Below are 17859 nucleotides of genomic sequence, written 5' to 3' on the forward strand. Positions count from 1 at the left end.
CTGACAGCTGCTATGTAATGAACTGTGGTGTTTTTTTTTTCTTTGTTTTTTTTTCAGGGCTACGCATTTTAAGTCTCGTGGTTGAATTTTTGTTAATCTCGCCAACTGTCGGCAATTTTAGCAAAATAATCGGAAGCGCTATGTAAAAATTCTGCTTACTACAGTTGCTAAAACCTAACTTTCTCTATTAAATCATTAAAATGCAACAAATGTCATTCAAGTCGTTTCAGTGGTCGTCACGTGAGAGCATTTCTGCGTTCTTAAATGTGCAGTCGCCACGCGTTTATTCGACCCCAGTTAACTCGACTTCTCGCATAATTTGAACACGCTAGGAAGTCCTGGCGAGAAGCATTGCATTGGCTGTGAAAGAAAAAAGGGGTTTAGTTCATGCACAAACGTATGCCGCTTTGTTTAATTCGACCCCCGCCGACGTCCTCTCGAAAAAAAAAAAAAAAAAGGAAATCGCCAGACATTGCTACTGCTTCCCTAGATGTGAAGCTATCTTGCACTGCTTTTTTTTTTCTGTACTTTTCCGCATTTTCTCAGTTTAACGCTGAGGCAGCTTTTAAACATGTCGGCGCTCATTGACACGTGTCTGTAGAGTTGCGCTTCAAGCAGAAAGACATTGCAGACTGCCTCGAGCAAAAATATACGAAGTGTTCAAAATTAAGCTTTACGGAATTTTAAAAAATCACCCGGTGACGGGTAGCGTAACTCTTATCGTTGAGCTGGGTTATTCGAAGAGGCGGACATTAGTAGCACGAGAAATCGAAACACATATTGAACTATTTAACCAAAATGCACTAATTAAATTCTTATTTAATTACTTTATGACACAAATTGCAACTTGCGAATTGTAGTCGGTGAGCTTTTCAGGCGTATCCACTTGGAAGGAATTTCCAGAATGACATCAGTTTGGAGATATTTCCCAAAATGTAGGGCGAGACACATGGGCGTTCCAGTTACTTTTGTGCTTCAATGTATAAAACAGCATTTTGGTAATAAAGTGGAACAACACTGCATATTTACGGCAAGTTTGATGGCACATATCTCCAAACTGGTGTCATCCTGGAAATTCATTTCAAGTGGATGCGTCTTGCAAACTCACTGGCTACAATTCGTAAGTTGCAAAATGTGTCGTAAAGTAATTAACTAAGAAGTTAATTAGCGCATTTTTGTTAATTAGCTGAATATGTGCTTCGATTTCTCGTGCTACTAATGTCCGCCTCTTCGAGTAACCCAGCTCGACGATAAGAATTATGCTACCTGCCACAGGCGATTTTTGAACATTCCGTAAATTTTCATTTTGAACACCCGTTATATATGCAGTTTGCTGCCGTTGGTTAATGCGACCTTTCGGATTATTCGACCGAATCTTGCGGTCATGCAAGGGTCGAGTTAGTGGGAGTCGACTGTATTTGAATAGGAAAAGTCAGTGTTGGATAGCAAATTATTTTGCGAATGCGTCATCCAGTGAGGATCGAGCTAGGCTGCTGTCTAATCCTGGCGGAATCGACGTTATCGTGACGTCATGGCACGGAACAGAAGTTGCTAACGTTACTCGGCGTAAGGCTAGCTGTGATGATCGAAGGAGTGAAGCGAGCCTCTGTCGTGATGCATCCTGGGTAATGAAATGAGAACTGGTTCGAAAATAAACAAGTATATTATGGTCAACTACTAACTAGGGTGCCCTTAGGATTGCCAGTATTTTCTCCTCTACAGTCTGACAACCTAAAAATAAAAATTTGGAGGACGCTTAGCCTTTAAGAGTGGACCGCGATAGCATTCAAAGATCCGTGGCTGCTTATCAGGCTTTTTTTCTCGTATATTCAAATTACAATCCGGCGATCACGTCTGTAGGTTGTGGTTAAGTCGTACTTTACGATTTTTCTGACGGATTTTACTTTGAGAAATTCAATTTTTGTTCACTAACGCCTCGCGCCACGCGAAGGGCCTGCACAGTCGGGGTGGTTCGGGATGATGTGGTTCCGCATGATTATACCCGCCAACGACGCCGGCGCTTACGCCGACGCCAGATTTTCTGCGACACGGGTTCCTTAACGCTGTCGCGTTAAAAGGTACGCTGTCTAACTCAAACACAACTTGCTTAGTTGACAAGGAAATTTATTTACCCGTAGGCACGCGTACAACTGTGGTATGAACGTAGAGTACAATATAACGTACTTGATATAAACAGAACAGATGAGCTAACAAAATAGTAAATGGTGTCTGCTTGACGCTGGTTCTGCCACACATTAGAAACCACTATGACAATGTACATGCAAAAGCGTAAATGTCAGCCTCGAATTCATGAATTGACACCCGAGGCACACACAAGTACATGCAGAGTCTCGACTCAGGCAAACAAACTTTGCCTCGAGAGACGGTTAGGTACCGCGTAGACCAGCGGCGCAGAAACTCGGCTTCACCGAGTTTGAACAGTTGAACCAGCCAAAATACGTTCGTCGAGCTAATCACGTGACGTCAAGCCGTTCTGCAAGGTTCGAACGGCTGTTATATCCGTACAGACATGCCCTTGTGTCACTGGTTTTAAGGTGAAACCTGAACGTCTGGGCGCATCTCGCGGGTGATCCTTATATATTTTCTCAGCCAGCGGCTACAGTTTAGCTCGAATCAAAGATCCTTTATTTCCCGATTAGCCTAGCGTTTACATTAGCAGAGCAAATTCGTTAAGCTGTGAGTAGACTCCAGCTGGCTTGGCCATCTGAAAGAGGCAGCGGCGCACCGACCGGGGAGGGGGGGAGGTATTCGGGGATTCTAACACCCCCCCTGAGGCCGAGTATTATGGTCTATCGACATTATTACTGACATTCCTGAGTTCTTCAAGTCCATCAGTCACAAGTGTCCACCTACGACACTGACACCCCTCACTGCTGCCACAACCGTTGATTTAAGTGCTTCAAGGGATGACCACGTGCACTGCTCTCCAGACCGGCTTCTTCGCCCTATCAAACTCTTTCAAGACATTGAGTCAAACGCTGGAGAAATAAACATCGTCATCATCCTTGGTGTCATTATTATTATAATTATTAGACATTTTATTTGCCGTTGGATTCCTCTGGCTAAAGCAAGGAAATTACATATTATGCGAAGTGCTGCCCCCTCCCCCCCCCCCCCCCCCCCCCCGGCAGAGAACCTGGGTGCGCTACCGTAAAGAGGTGAAGTTCACGTGTATTCCTAGGTTGTGAGGATTAGGATTTAATTATTTAACACAAAAATGACTTTTCAATTTTGAATGCCATGTCAGCGCATTCCTTTAGTGTTTAGGCGGTCGGTACCGACGATGGAAATCATTTCAGTAGACCTGTCGTATAATTATAGATTGTTTTGTATTTTGCCTTCCTGTTGGAACTGGGCCGTGTACGTATTGAAGCCTAAACGCCTGGCGACAGCATAGTCTACTGACCGCGATTGAAGAGAATGCCGTTTTTAATTATCTTGAACCTCGTAATAGCAAAGTCGTATCCGACACTGAAGTACCTTCACTGCATCCGATATTCCTTATAACCACATATAGTTACGTGGTAATACCTCCGATAAAGTTTTATTTACTTTGTTGTATCCGATAATTCGTTATATCCGTATTCATTATATTTAGAGCTCGTAGATTTTTAGAGCTCGTAGAATATTTAGAGCTCGCAGGTATACTTGTCATGGGTACACATTACTTCATGAAATCTAGCCACCCTGTGTTGGCAAAAGCATATTGCAAAGCCCCCGAGTCACGGAGCTACCGCAGTTATTATAGTTTACGTAGCGCGAACATGATTCAATGCACAAATTTGCGTGTTACACTAACCACATCGCTTACGGCGCAACAATCTGATCTCCGAGGTCATCGACACGTCATAATAGGCACCCGGAATGCCGCGCGGGGCATGCGTCGGTTAACCCAGCCCAACCACGACATCCGAGTCGGGAAAGCTGTCGCAAATAAACTATCGCTAGAACATCCGGCTACCGTTTGACCCATCGTGATGCGGCATTCGCACATTGCCGACGCAAACCGCAGTCTGATATGTCACAAAACAAGAAGAGAGAAAAAAAAAAATGCTGTCGAATCGCGAGGCTCAAGGTTCAGTGAGCAGCAGGCTCCGTAAGTGCTTGTAATACTTCTGCAACGCCCGCCGATCGTCTGCTAGTCGGGCACCATCGCTCCACGTCACAGCTGACGTAGTCGTCGCGTAAATATTTTGCTGAAATGAAGAATGTGTGCCAGCGCTCGCTCGAAGCTGGACCGGCATGCAGGGTGCTTGTTTTAATCCGGCTCTGTCCCACCCCGCCGCTCTCCGCTTGCTGCTCCCCCCGGAGGGCTTCTAAAAATAAGCGCTCTTTTATCCCGAACTGCTGCTGGCTGCTGCGCGTCTAAGTTGCAAAGACTCTCTCGCGGTGACGTCACTTTTTGGGGCCTGCTTCCACCACGCACCGCTGCTGAAGATCACGCTCGCGTCTTTCAGTCGAAGCCGTTCGGCCGTTGCCGGGCCTCTTGTGAAACGCCGGTACATTTCCTTCTACCCAGTGTTTAGTAATTCCTTCGCGAACGGAAACAAGAAAAAAAAAAAAAGTAAGAACAAGTGGAAGCGTGCTAACGTTGTCACCGTCGCTGTCAAGAGTCGAAGCCCAAGAGTCCGGAAACTCGCGTTTCCGTCGTCTCTCGCAACCGCTTCGTGCGGAAAAAAAGAAAATGGCGACCCGATTTCTTCTCGTGCGACGGCTGCGGGGAGTGTAGTGAAACCCTTCGAACACTCCACGACGTTGGTGCGAGACTCCGGCCCACAGGCTAAGCCTAGTATTAAAACCCCATAGGAACAGCCGCAGGATTAACGTCTCGTGAAGAAGAGTGGGGCCTAAAAGCGACGGTTTGTGGTCGACTAGCTTTTTTTTCTTTTTTAAATTGCCGCGGCAGCGCCCCATTGGCCGAGCGGCGCATGTCGTCATCGGTTGGCGGGCCGGATCACGTGACTTATCACAACATCCGGACGACCGTAGTGTCCCGCCTCGTACCGCCTTGCCGCTGCTACTGAGGGGGTGTTTGTGTGTGTGTGTGCGCGGCGCTGTGCAAAAAAACAACGCAAGAAATGTTCGTCGACGACGAGCCGATCGTACCACAGAGAGGAGGAAAACCAAGGTAGGTAGGTCACTCTTTGATCACCCCTTTCGAACGAGTCTGGCGGCGCAAAAAAGAAACGTTCTTCGAGAAGAAGTGCGTGCGGCTGATCGCGGTCTCGGGAAGTGCAGTAGTAGGTGTTCCGCGCCTCGATCGGCGCTGTTCGCTCCGGCTAGGCCTAGACTGCGCGGAGGAGGTTGAGCAATATTAAAAAAAAGAAAGAAAGAAAAAAAAAGAAAGTTGTGTGGTCGGAGCCGCTCCCGCAAGTTTATCGTTTTGTTTATTCCCGTGCGCGCTCGGAGAGGTGCCGCGCGTCGAAAACGAGAAGGGACGCAAGGATGACACTTGGTCGTCGCCGTGTTGCTCGCCGGCGGTAGCCTGGGGGGTGTGACAGCAAGTGGAGTTTGCGGCGTTTTCAGCCGCTTGGATCTTTTCGACCGCGGCGCGACAGTGCGACTGTGATGCCAGCGAGAGATGCGTGTCGTTGGTTGGACGTGGACTGCGCGGTCAAGCCGCCCCGCTGGATTCAACTTCCGAGGCTCGTCGGCGCTCCGCCCGGACCGTGCGTGTTCGCGCGACGTCGATCCAGCCTGCGTCGAGCTCTCGTAAAACTCAAAGGTGAGCGCGCCCCGAATAACGCGGCTTGCTTAATTTCAGCTCCTGTCATCTTCTCCTCTCTCGGTATCTCTATTTCATGGCCGTGTTTGCTTTGTTTTCGTGCCGCCGTGCCGGCTGCAAAATGTACAGCTGACGACTGGAAACTGCGCCGCGCAGTCTCAGCTGCCGGCGGCTGCGCGTCGTCTGCTACGAGAAAGCGGCGGCGCGCCTCGACTGCGCAGGCGCGGGTCTTTCGAGCAGACGTCGAGCAGAAGGCGACGAGCGTGCAGCCGGTGTTGAGTGGGCCACTGGGGGATTAATTTGGGCCACAAAATCGCCTTCCGTTGCTCCATTTCGATCCGTATCGGTGCGAATTAAAGCCGGGCAGTAGCATCGAGATGCTTTTGGGGTTTTTCGCGTTGCCGCGTCGCAAAACGTGACACAGCTGTCGACCTGCCGCCGATCGGGACTGACGCATAAAGAAGTGCATTACTATAGTATAGCACGTCGCAAACACCTGCTGCGTCGTCGTTCGAGCCGTGTCTTTAATAACCGTTTATTGCTCTTTCTGTTTTGTGTTTTTTGTGCTTGCTTGCTTGGCGGAAGCTTGGAGGAATGGCGTCACCTTGAAGCGGACGCGTTACTCAGTCGTTAATTTACTTCTCTTTATTTTCCCTTTTGTTCGGCCACCTGGCGTTCATATTGCAGGTACGGGTGCCTATGGGTCGTTTGCGGTAGAGAGAACGTTTTCTTTATATATATATATATATATATATATATATATATATATATATATATATATATATATATATATATATATATATATATTTTGGTCGCGTAGTTGCCGTCACGTCGCAGTTTCGCTATTATGCTGCTCTGAAACGCAGGCTTCAGTACGAAACAGAATGCTTCTTTTCCTGTCTTTTGCTTGATGAGAGACGCAGGAAAAAAAAAAAAAAAGCGTGCGTGCAGTATTACGCTCGGGGGTCAGGTTTACTGCCAGACTGAAGTGCGAACGAAAGCTTGTCACCTTTGGACTACGGCAGGAAATGCGGGCGCCAGAAAAATAGAAGAATTATAATAAAAAAGAACGAAAGAAAGAACGCCCATAGAAAGATACGTAACTGCATTACTTCATTTTAGCAGATAGAGATACGGGAACTCGTTTTTTCCCTCTGGTGTCATAAACAGAGGAGAGAAAGCTAAAGAGAAAAGCGAAAATTAGACCGCTTCGCTGTGTGAATTTAATTAATGAAATAATCTGTTTATTTATTTACATAAATACACAGGTAACAGTGCTGTCCAAGCAGGAGTGGCGTCCAAGCAGGAGTCGAAATGCGGCCGCCGTGGCCGGGATTTGATCCCGTAAAAGAGCCCGTTGGAATTGCAAACATCGCAGGTCGCAGCGTAAAAGACAAAACAACTACGCATCTAGACTGCCAGAAAAACACAAATTACAGACTATACGAGCCAATATCACGTGTTGTCACGTATAGCCTTCCGCCGCAAAACCGAAAACGAAGCTTGCATAACCCATTTTCGTTTCTGCATTACCTCGAAAGCGTTTGTCAATGTTTCACTCCCGATAATTTTGTCTTTCGCTGTGTAGCAAACGGAGCACAGTATAACCACAAATGTTTAGCTAGAGTTCCGAATATTCGAAAATACCGAATAGTTCGTTTTCGAATACGAAGTAGCTTGTGGGTATGCAGTATTCGATTCGTATCCGAAACTTTGAAGTATTCGCCTCTACCCCTATAACTGCATTTCACGTTATGATGCGTTGTTTATTAAACGCACGAGTGGAGCATTAGGCAACAAATAAGCAGTTTGTTCGCGTATACTGAGGGCTCAGCGGCGAGTGGGAAATGACAGAGGGTTAAGTATGACACGCACACCGGCTACAATTAGTAAATTGCCACGTGTTCCGCAAAGTTACTAAGAAGGTAATTGGCGAATTTTGTTAATCAGTTGGATATGTCTTTCCATTTCTCTTGAAATTAACGTCCGCCTCACTATAGCATTGGCCTTAGCCAGTGCCAAGGATAGGCGCCTATCCGTCGTTCGAAAATGACACGACGAACGTTGACCAGAATGTAAACAAACTATACTTGCCGCTGTCCGCGTGATTCCCGCGAACGTCATCACGTGACAAGGCGTATAGGAATGTCGACCGATCATGTTGCCACTGGGGGAATGTCGCCGCTGCTGACCAACACGTGATTGGGATGCGGCTTTTTTTAAATTTTTTTTTTTTTTGTTTTGCTACACTTTGACAAATAATGACGCGCTGCGAAGCATCATGGCGTGCATATGATAAACACGCAGGCGCACACGTAATACCGTTTGTTTGCTCGTGCGAGGCGAATAAACCGTGAATCCGAGGTAAAGCGTAGTAAGAAAATTGCTTCGTCGATTGAAATGTCCGAGCGATTCAGGATGAGGAGGTGGAGGCGGAAAGAACTTTGTTTGAGGCCAGCACTAAGGTCCAGTAAGGATGAGTACTTGCTTGCTCCGTCCACTATAGCGCCCGCTAATGATACGCCGAGTCCGAGTGAATCCAATCACTCCAGGAAGGAGGGGGAGGATAATTAAGGGAAAATAAGGAGAGGTAAAGGCAGTGTTACACGAGTACAGGGTGTGTGCTGTGTCTGAAACCCGTGCGATGAGCTCCCCATTTTTTTAACTTCTCAAATCCCCAACGCGGTATCATTTTATTGCAACGAAGCTGCAGGCAGTTATTCGGCAACGGCGGAGAAGGCTGGGGCACACGACGACGCGCGGTCGGTATTTTGACAAAGGTGAATACAACGCAGTGTGTGTGCCGGTGCCCCGAATTTTGTTTGATACGCAACGGATCAATGATTATGAAACAAAAGTCACTTCGCGTATAACAGTCAAACGCCTTCATAACGAAATGCTTGGGACCTCCGAAATTCTTCGTTATAACAGGTCACTCCGTTGTTAACGTCGCGCACCGTACCACTCACAGTAGAGCGTGGCTAAGCACGTTGGACGACGACAACTACGACAAACTTTATAGCAGCAAAAATTTAGGAGGTACTTATCGCGGAGCAAGCAATAACGGTTGCTGGCGTAAATCGCGCAGCCAACGCCTGCGCGCTGCCCTGTTTAAGCGGCCGCGCACACTGCTAAATGCCATGTTCGTTTGTACGCGGAAAGTTTGGGAGCACTGTAATCACGGAGTGCAAGCGGGCATGTCACATGGTATTTTTTTTTTTTTACTTCGCGGGCGCCTGCAGTCAGCGAAAAAAAAAAAAAGAAAAGAAAAACTAATACTTAGTGGATAGAAAGTTAGAAACTGTTGAATCGGACGTTTTGCAAACCCTTCTAAAACTTTCTAATTGGATTTTTTTTGCCCAACTTCGTTGCTTCAGAAGTTGGTTAATTAATCTTGGCTATAATTGTGAAATTAAGCAGAATACAAAAAAAAATTGTCTGACTTACTTCATATACAATAGCCAGCGACAGGCATTTGGTCGCGTCGTCTTCGATTGCATCGGCATATTTTTCAAACTCTGACTTAAGTTAGCTGGGGCATCCTGGATATCTTGACGCACGTTAGGGTGTCACCGGAGGAGTAGGGAAACCGAGGGGCTCGTTTTTTGAGAATCGTGACCATATGAAGTCAGCAGACACATTGTCCGTGGCTTCTTTGGCTTCATTGTCTGTTGGATATATATATATGGCCATGGTTATGGCGTCATGTAGTTTGCAATCACATTGTTTATATATTGTTGATTTCGGTTTGCAGTTGCCAACGTAAGAAAGACAGGGCGCTCGATGACAGATTTTAGAAATCGACTGTTGTTCCATCACGTCGGTTAGTGCCGTCATATAAAGTCAGCTACTACCACACACAACCTCCTTGACTGCTTCAGCTGTCCTCGTCAACGTTGTCCGAATGTTTCTAAAGCACTCGCGTAGCAATCGTAAGGTGAGGTGGCTCCGCTTAAAACGTCGCATCAAGCGTATTCCTGTTTATCTAATCCCGTCGTTGTGACAGAAAGCTGGGATTTATGATTGATATTGCTAGCAACATCGTTGTCCTAAACGTGACACCAAATGGGCGCGGACACAATGGGACCCAGAAGCGATTTAAGGAGGACGCTTGACGTCACGAGGTTTTATATCTGAATACATGGGAGAAAATAGCACGGAGAAATCAAGCAAGGTTTTGATTTAGGCAATCACGCCCTCCCCCTCCCCCCAAAAGTAAAAAAAAAAAAACTGAAGGATCAAGTTTACAGATCTGTACCTTATCAATAAAAAAATCAGAAGGCATCTAAGCACTTCTTATGAGTTGTGAATGCGAAAGCATTAATGTCCAATTGATCGCCGCTGAGCGGTCCTTCGAGTTAGGAACTCCTCGCCGGCAAGTGAGCGCGTTTTGATTTGGCCTAGACTGAGACCTCTAGGCAAACAAAACGGAGGTATTTTTACGCCGCTCTGAAATGTAGGTTGGTTGAAATGGGTTAGGCTGAGTTGAGTTGAGTTGGGTTGGTTGGGTTAGGTTAGGTTAGCGTGGAAGCTGCAGCAGTAACAATAACCGAACCAGCCAATGTACCATGACGTCTCGACGCATCCACCTCCTTGGTACAGAAACCGAAACTATAGATCGTGTGAAAAAAGAAAAAGAAAATATCGGTGGTTTTACGAACTATATCCCCGACCTGATTATGAGGCACGCCGTACAGTGTGGTGAATCCGAGTAAATTTTTTGACCACCCGGGGGGTTCCTTTAAAAAACGTGCACCTAAATGGTAACTATACGAGCGTATCTTGTTTTTTCTTTTTTTTTTTTTTTTGCATTTCGCTCTCTTCGGGATGCGACCGGGATTGAACCCGCGACCGCGAGCTCAGCAGCGCAACGCAATTAGCCACCGAGCTTAACCGCGGCGGGGAACTTCAGCTCGGCGTGGCAATCTGTCTTTTCGTTTCTGCATCTTTTTACGGCTCACCTATTTCCGCTGCCGGCATAAATACAGGCTCTGCTGTTGCTGCAGTGCAATGTATTGGCAAGGGCGTAACCTAACATATTCCACCTTAGTGTTCATTTAGGCTCGATCACCCTTTCTTTCTTTCTTGAGAACCCTTCCCCTTCAACTCCGCTCTGTCTCTCTCTCTCTCTCTCACGCACACACACACACACATACGCACGCACATAACACGCACACAACACACACACACGCACACACACACAACACACACACACACACACACACACACACATGCAGGCGCACGAACACACATACACGCACACACGAACACACGCACGCGCAAACACACTCACAAACACACACATAAACACAAACACAAACACACACCTCCCACGACAGTTAAAAGGAGTGGCCCTATAGCGGTTTGCAAGCAGGGCAGCCAGCACGAGACGTCCACGCCGCATTCTCTCTCGGCCATGGCCGCGCAAAGTCTGCGTCGCAGTTCGTCGTCGTTGCCGTGTCGTTGTTTATCGGGGTCGGGCCGGGGAAGTCGGCCGGCGATAGTGCCGAGTCACGGCGACGGTTCCGGGCCCCTGCCTACACCCCCTCCTCCCCAAAGCCCTTTCACCGCTACCACCACCCCCCCGCAGATCGCCCACTTGTGCATACGGGTGGCCTTGCTTTCGATATACGCTCATTTGCATGTAGTATGTGTACACGTGTACCGGGTGTCGCCGACGACGTCGAAAGGAATTAGCCGCGCTCGGAGGGACAGGACCGCCCCCCGCTGCGTCCTGCCCTGGACAGCATGCCCCAGCACTGTCGAGTCTAATCTGTATACATCGCCGCGCCTTTCGCGATATCTTGTAGTATATATGTGTGCGTACGTCGTGAGGGTTACGGCCGTTGCGCGTAGCCCCTTGCTCGTCGAAGCGTAATTCTGTGGTGTGCGGTTGAACGACGTGCTGCGAAAACAACCATATATATGTGTCACTGCGCAGTAAGCGTCACTGCGCTCTAAAACAGCTGCACCCTTTGGGGCGTATTTTTGCCACAGAACGATAATCATACGCGTGGCTTTCCTCTCTAACGCTGTGCGCCAGGTACTTCCACGTCACGAACGGCAAAAGCGTCATCAGCGTGACGCAACGTTCTGGACAGGAAAGTAGCATGTGCAGAGTTTTCAAGATAGGAAACGCAATCAAGAGAGATGACGATTATCGTTGTGTGGCAAAAATACACCCCAAAGGGTGCAACTGTTTTTTGGAGAGTACTCATTTCTTGCGAACGGAAAGGCAAAAGAGAGAGGGAGAGAAAAGAGCGCGGAAGCTAATGATGCGTGGTTCGATTGACAGGTGGTGCTCGTTAAAGGGACCACTGAAAACGGGAAAGAACATTTTAAGTCTGGACATTGTTATTGATTAGTGTTTCAAAGTGTCCAAAGTACCGTGAGCAGAGCCTTCTTACGAGATGAAGTGTCGTACTTCGTTGGGGAGTGCAAAAACTCAAGTGTACATACACTTCAGAGTCAGATGTGCTAAATCTGGAGTCGAATGAGAGTCAAATGCGCAAGAACTGGAGTCAAAAACAATGCAACAGTGATATTAGGTGGCTATTCCAACTGCCCGAAACCTGTTCCAGTCTTTGCAAACGCTTCTCTGTATATTCAAGCTAGTATTTCTATATAATGCCCTCCGCTAATAATTACTTTGGTATCAAATGTGCGTGTATACCTTGAGGGATCACGCAGGCATATTTGGGGCCTTAGGAATGCTGAGAGTCTAACGTCTCCAGATACCGCTAAATTTTCTTTCTCTCTGCGTGAGAAAGCAACAGGGAGGGTTCGCACGACGTCATAGACGTCACGCTGCTGTATTATTCACAGCTAACGCATAGTTTTTAACCGCGCTGGTTGTGCAACAATATGGCAGCCTCAATGACGTCATTCCGTGCCCCCCCCCCCCCCCCTACCACGGACGCAGGATATAAAACTAGGAGAGGGCATTACACCACGTCGCCAGCCTTCGCAAGTCAACTCTCCGCGAAGCCAACCCCCTTTGCCTTTTCTCTCTCTCTCTCAAAAAGTAGGCCCAACCCGTGACGTTGCACAGCAGACTCGACCAGAGTGTGCTTTGGTTCGCGCTATATAGGTTTAAATCGACGCGCACCAACGGCTCCTAGATACCGCAAGGTTGGTGAACTTCGATCCGTGACGTCATGAGCTACCTTGCCCGGCTGCTATGGGATGCTCCGGAGTAAGCCCAATGCTTCCTAGATGGCAGGCCTGTGCACTGTGCTTTATGACGTCACGCTATACTCGGACCGAAATTTCTATTGCAAAGCCCGGCGTGACGAAAGCGCTGACGTCAAAATCACCGCGGCTTACTCGGGAGCGTCCCCGTTAGATTCTATGGCAGTAGGGCGAGGTAGCATGGCGTCACAGATCGAAGTGCACATGCCGTGTGCTATCTAGTAGGCGTTGGTAAGCCTCGGTGATTTTGACGTCACTGCTTTCGTCACGCCGGTCTTGGCAATGGAAACTTCGGTCCGAGTATAGCGTGACGTCATAAAGCAGAGTGCACAGCCCTGCTATGTAGAAGCCATTGCGCGCACTCGTTCGGGGGTGCCTCGCTAGCCGCTCTGTCCTCATTCTCTCTCTCTCGATATGTTGACGCAATTTCAGTCGTTTACACTGCGACGCATAAATTAATCGGGTCCTGTAGTTGCAACGTGCGAACGCGGCCAGCCAGCCACACGCTTTCTGTCGCAACCGTTGTCTTTTCGAAAGAGCGCGCGCGACTATAGCGTGATTGTGGAAGTCACAAAAAAGATTACCGCGACATGGGATCACGTGTTGGGCCGACTCTCTTGGCTTCAGTTGTGTTGCGCAGTTGCCAAGCGGGTCGAACGCTTGAGATCTGCGGTCCTGGCTGTAGCGCAGTTCGGAAAGGCTGTTCAAGAAGAATATGTTGTACCAACATAGAATATGTTGTACTGTTGTTGAACTGTTGTACAGTTGTTGAACTGTTGTTAATATGGTGCACTGTTGTTGAACAACAGAACATGTTGTGCCAACAAGCCCAAACAGCCACATTACTTACTGTTCAAGGAAATCAAAAGCTTCTCAATAGATACGCGCCGCAGAGTCTGCTGCCGCTTCTAATTTGAACAGTTTGTCGAAGCATTTGAAGAAGGCTGCATAAGACTTTGCAAAACGTTGGGTGGGGCCAAGGAGGCTTAAAAAAAAAAAAAACTTGCAATTTTGTTTTAAACCTCCTTGGGCGGGGATAGTGTATGATACCATTTTCTTTAGAGTGGAATTCTCGGCCGACACAATAAGTTCAATATTTGTCGACACGCACAAGTGCTAGCTGAACCACGTCATTGGCTGGTTTCTTCTTCTTCTTTTTTCTCCCTTTGTCTTGCGTTCCTCCGTATGTTTACTCAAAGTGTCTGGCATTGAACTTAAATAAGAAGGAAGTTAGCACTTGTGCCTGAGCGTCTTGTGCGTTTCAGTGACGCGTCCTAAACATCTGCGTAACATATCCGAGCTTCAGGAGGTCCCATGGGATTGATGTCCTGTCTGTGGGTAAAATAATTGGGCAGTTTGTGTGCCAAGGTTTGATAACAGAGCCAGGTATGATTCTAGGACGGATTAGGTTAGGTTTGGTTTGGTTTTCATGGTCCACCTCTTTCTCTTCATTTTCTTCGTCGTCTTCTCGGTGACAAATTTATTTATTTATTTATTTATTATTACCTCAAAGGCCCCGGTGTGGGGTATTAGATGAGGGATGGGTGATCGCTTCAGTAAAATATGGACTCAATGGCAGCCTTGAAATGATGTGGATTGGAGTGGTGCACGACGTCAGCGGAAAGGTCATTCCAGTCCCGGGCAGCCTTCACAAAGAACGAATGTAGGTGCGCAGTGGTCCGGGCTGGCGGAGGGTACACAGATTTTTCGTGATGTAATCGGTAAGATTGACGGTGCTCTGGAATGATGGCTGAAGTACTAGGAGGAGAATGATAAAATTTGTGATAAAGACACAGTCTAAAAACATGACGCCTTCTATCTAGATTGGAAATTCCTGCTTTTAATTTTAATTGAGAGACACTAGTGTGGTATGAATAATCAGAACAAATAAAACGGGCTACAAGATTTTGAACTGCTTCTAGAGTGTTAGAAAGGGAGGTTTGGTGTGGGTCCCAGACAGAGCATGCGTATTCTAGCTTAGGTCTGATAAAAGTTATATAAGTTAGTATTTTTAAGGATGGGGGTACAAAGGGTAAGTTGCGGCGGAAGTAACCAAGTGTGTGATTGGCATCGTTAGTGATGTTCGCAATATGAGAGGACCAAGAAAGGTTATTTGAAAGTGTAGGACCAAGGTACTTGCATGACTCCACAGATGATATTTCCGAGTTGCAGAGAACGTACTTGGGGGTATGGTGAAGTTTCCGTCAATGAAAAGGTACTAGTAAAGTCTTTGTAGTGTTCAGTGACATATTAGCCACATGTTGCACCAAGTGGCAACGTTGTCAAGATGATCTTGCAATGCGTGGTTGTCGGTACTAGTGAGGATTGGGCGATAAATGACACACAATAGTCAGCAAAAAGGCGAATGTGAGAAGAAAAATTAGCCGGTAAATCATTAATATATATAAGGAAGAGGAGGGGCCCGAGAACTGTGCCTTGGGGCACACCGGAAAGAACAGGGCTTTTAGAGGAGGAATGGTTGTTGGCATACACAAACTGTTGTCTGTTAGTCAACACATTTCGTATCCAGTCTAAAACAAGAGGATTAAGGTGCAAGCGAGAAAGTTTTAGGAGAAGCCGTTGGTGCGGAACTTTGTCAAATGCCTTTTCGAAATCTAAAAAGAGGGCATCAACTGGGACTGTTTTGATCAAGGTTAGTGCTTATGTCATTTATGAAGAGTGCTAATTGGCTATCACAAGATAAACCTTTACGGAAGCCATGCTGTAAATGTAAATGTAGCCATGCTGTGAATGTAACTACACTGGCGATGCAATTGCGTGTGTCGCGCCGTGTAAAAGAAATCACACTTTCTTACGCGCATGTCCGTGAAAAAACGAATCTTGCTACGGTCTATACTTCGATCGAATATTTTTCTTTCTTACAGCGAAAGCTGTATATGGCTAGGCGAAACGATTAAAACCGTTCGTCCCATGATGATGTTTCTCTAAACGTCTCCATTGGCTACGCCGTCAGTTACGTCGTTCTCTACGTCACACCAAAGCGCGCGCGTGCCATTGGCAGCGCCGTTAGTGACGTCGTTCTCTGCGTCGTACCTGTTCTGCCCGCAACGCCTCCTCCTCGGCTCGCCGGTGTCGCATGCGTTAGATATCTCGAGTTAGCTCGGCGTCGTGGTTAGCAGTATCCGCCCGCCATTGGCGCTTGCATTCCTCTAGAAACACAAACATGTAAGTTGTAACCAATAATTGAGAAACGCTAAAATACAGCGTCGGAATCAACCCACTGCTAAACACCGGTCCCGCACGTTTGAGCTTCGCTGGTTAACCATCTGTACGGAGTGCTTGGGCGGTGATTTTTTTTCTTGTTACCTTCTCCGTTACTTTTGGATGACCCTGTGCGTGACCTTTAGGTAAATTACAACTGAGCCAAGAGCAGGCTCTTCTGAGGCGCTCGTGATGGTCGCATGACGTTGCGTATAGTTCAAGGCCGCTCAGCGCTAAGCAACAAGGATACAAGGTCGCGTGCGAACGGTGCACGATTAGTGTAGTGTGACAAACGTACCGCTGTTACGGGCTCTTTCTTACATGGGTGGTTCTGATCGTTAAACGCGTTGAGGCATGTTACAGTTTATAGGTGCGCCGCTGACGTCTATGTCGACGCGTTCGATGGCGTGTGACTATTACAGAGTCGTCCAACAGCGCGTTGCGTATATGACTTGGCGGCCTTCGTAAGTTATGACGACATGATTTATACCTCGGGCCAGCTCTGTATACAAGTACACACGCAACGCAGAAATGTTGTAGCGAAGTCGTCCATATGTGTAGCACGTCTGTAGACAATCTAGTAGTATAAACTGTATAAGGGTATAGCACTTTTGTCGGAGCTATGCATGAGGATCTTGGTGTCACTATATATATATATATATATATATATATATATATATATATATATATATATATATATATATAATCTATGAAAGCCATATAGAGCGTTTTATTGTACCCCGCAGATTTCTCGATTAGCTGGTTTATGTCATGGATGCGATCCATCGTAGAATATCCTTCATGAAGCCATCCTGTTCTCTTATAGTTGACTGAGGTGAAGTGTTGCCCTGATTCTGCTGGAAATTATCTGGGTGAATATTTTATATAATACCGAAAGCAAGCTAATGGGTCTATAGTTCTTAAATTCTCTAACGTTTCCATTCTTATGAATTAGTATAATTTTGGCGTTCTTCCAGTGCTCTGGTGCACTTGAAGTCGTGAGGCACTGCGTGTAAAGGGTCGTAAGCTTTTCAAGCATGGTATCTCCTCCATCTTTTATTAAATCGACTGTTATTCCAGAAATGGAGCTGAACAGGCCATGTAATGCGTAGGTGTAGACAACCGGTGGACCATTAGAGTTGCAAAATGGATGCCAAGAGAAGAAGGGAAGCGCAGTCGAGGACGGCAGGAAACTAGGTGGGGTGATGAAGTTAGGAAATTTGCAGGCCCGGGTTGGAATCAGCTAGCGCAAGACAGGGGTAATTGGAGATCCCAGGGAGAGGCCTTCGTCCTGCAGTGGACATAAGTATAGGCTGCTGCTGCTGATGATGATATCATGGCACGCCGTGCGATTCCCGGGCAACATATCACCACATGGTTCGTGTTACATCGGCCAGTGCTGCCAAGGGAGAACAACCTTGTTGCTCGTTGCAATGAATGAATTAGTGAATCAACGGACGAACAAGCGAATGAAAGAACGAATGTGTGAAAGGATGAATGAATGAATAAATGAATGAATGAATGAATGAATGAATGAATGAATGAATGAATGAGGGAATGAATGAATGAATGAATGAATGAATGAGGGAATGCAACAACGGACGAACAAGCGAATGAAAGAACGAATGTGTGAAAGGATGAATGAATGAATGAATGAATGAATGAATGAATGAATGAATGAATGAATGAATGAATGATGC

General features: G+C 46.9%; 1 protein-coding gene across 1 annotated transcript in view; it reads left to right on the forward strand.

Moving 5' to 3' along the window:
* The first annotated feature begins 5041 nt into the window (after window positions 1-5041).
* The window catches only part of LOC119453105 (myocardin-related transcription factor A-like), a 271833-nt gene continuing 259015 nt past the window's right edge, over window positions 5042-17859 (forward strand). The window contains 1 exon segment of the mRNA XM_037715105.2: window positions 5042-5746. Coding sequence (XP_037571033.1) covers window positions 5590-5746 — 157 coding nt within the window. The 5' untranslated portion in view covers window positions 5042-5589.

This window comes from Dermacentor silvarum, chromosome 5 (assembly GCF_013339745.2).
Source record: "Dermacentor silvarum isolate Dsil-2018 chromosome 5, BIME_Dsil_1.4, whole genome shotgun sequence".
Classification (NCBI taxonomy): Eukaryota; Metazoa; Arthropoda; class Arachnida; order Ixodida; family Ixodidae; genus Dermacentor; species Dermacentor silvarum.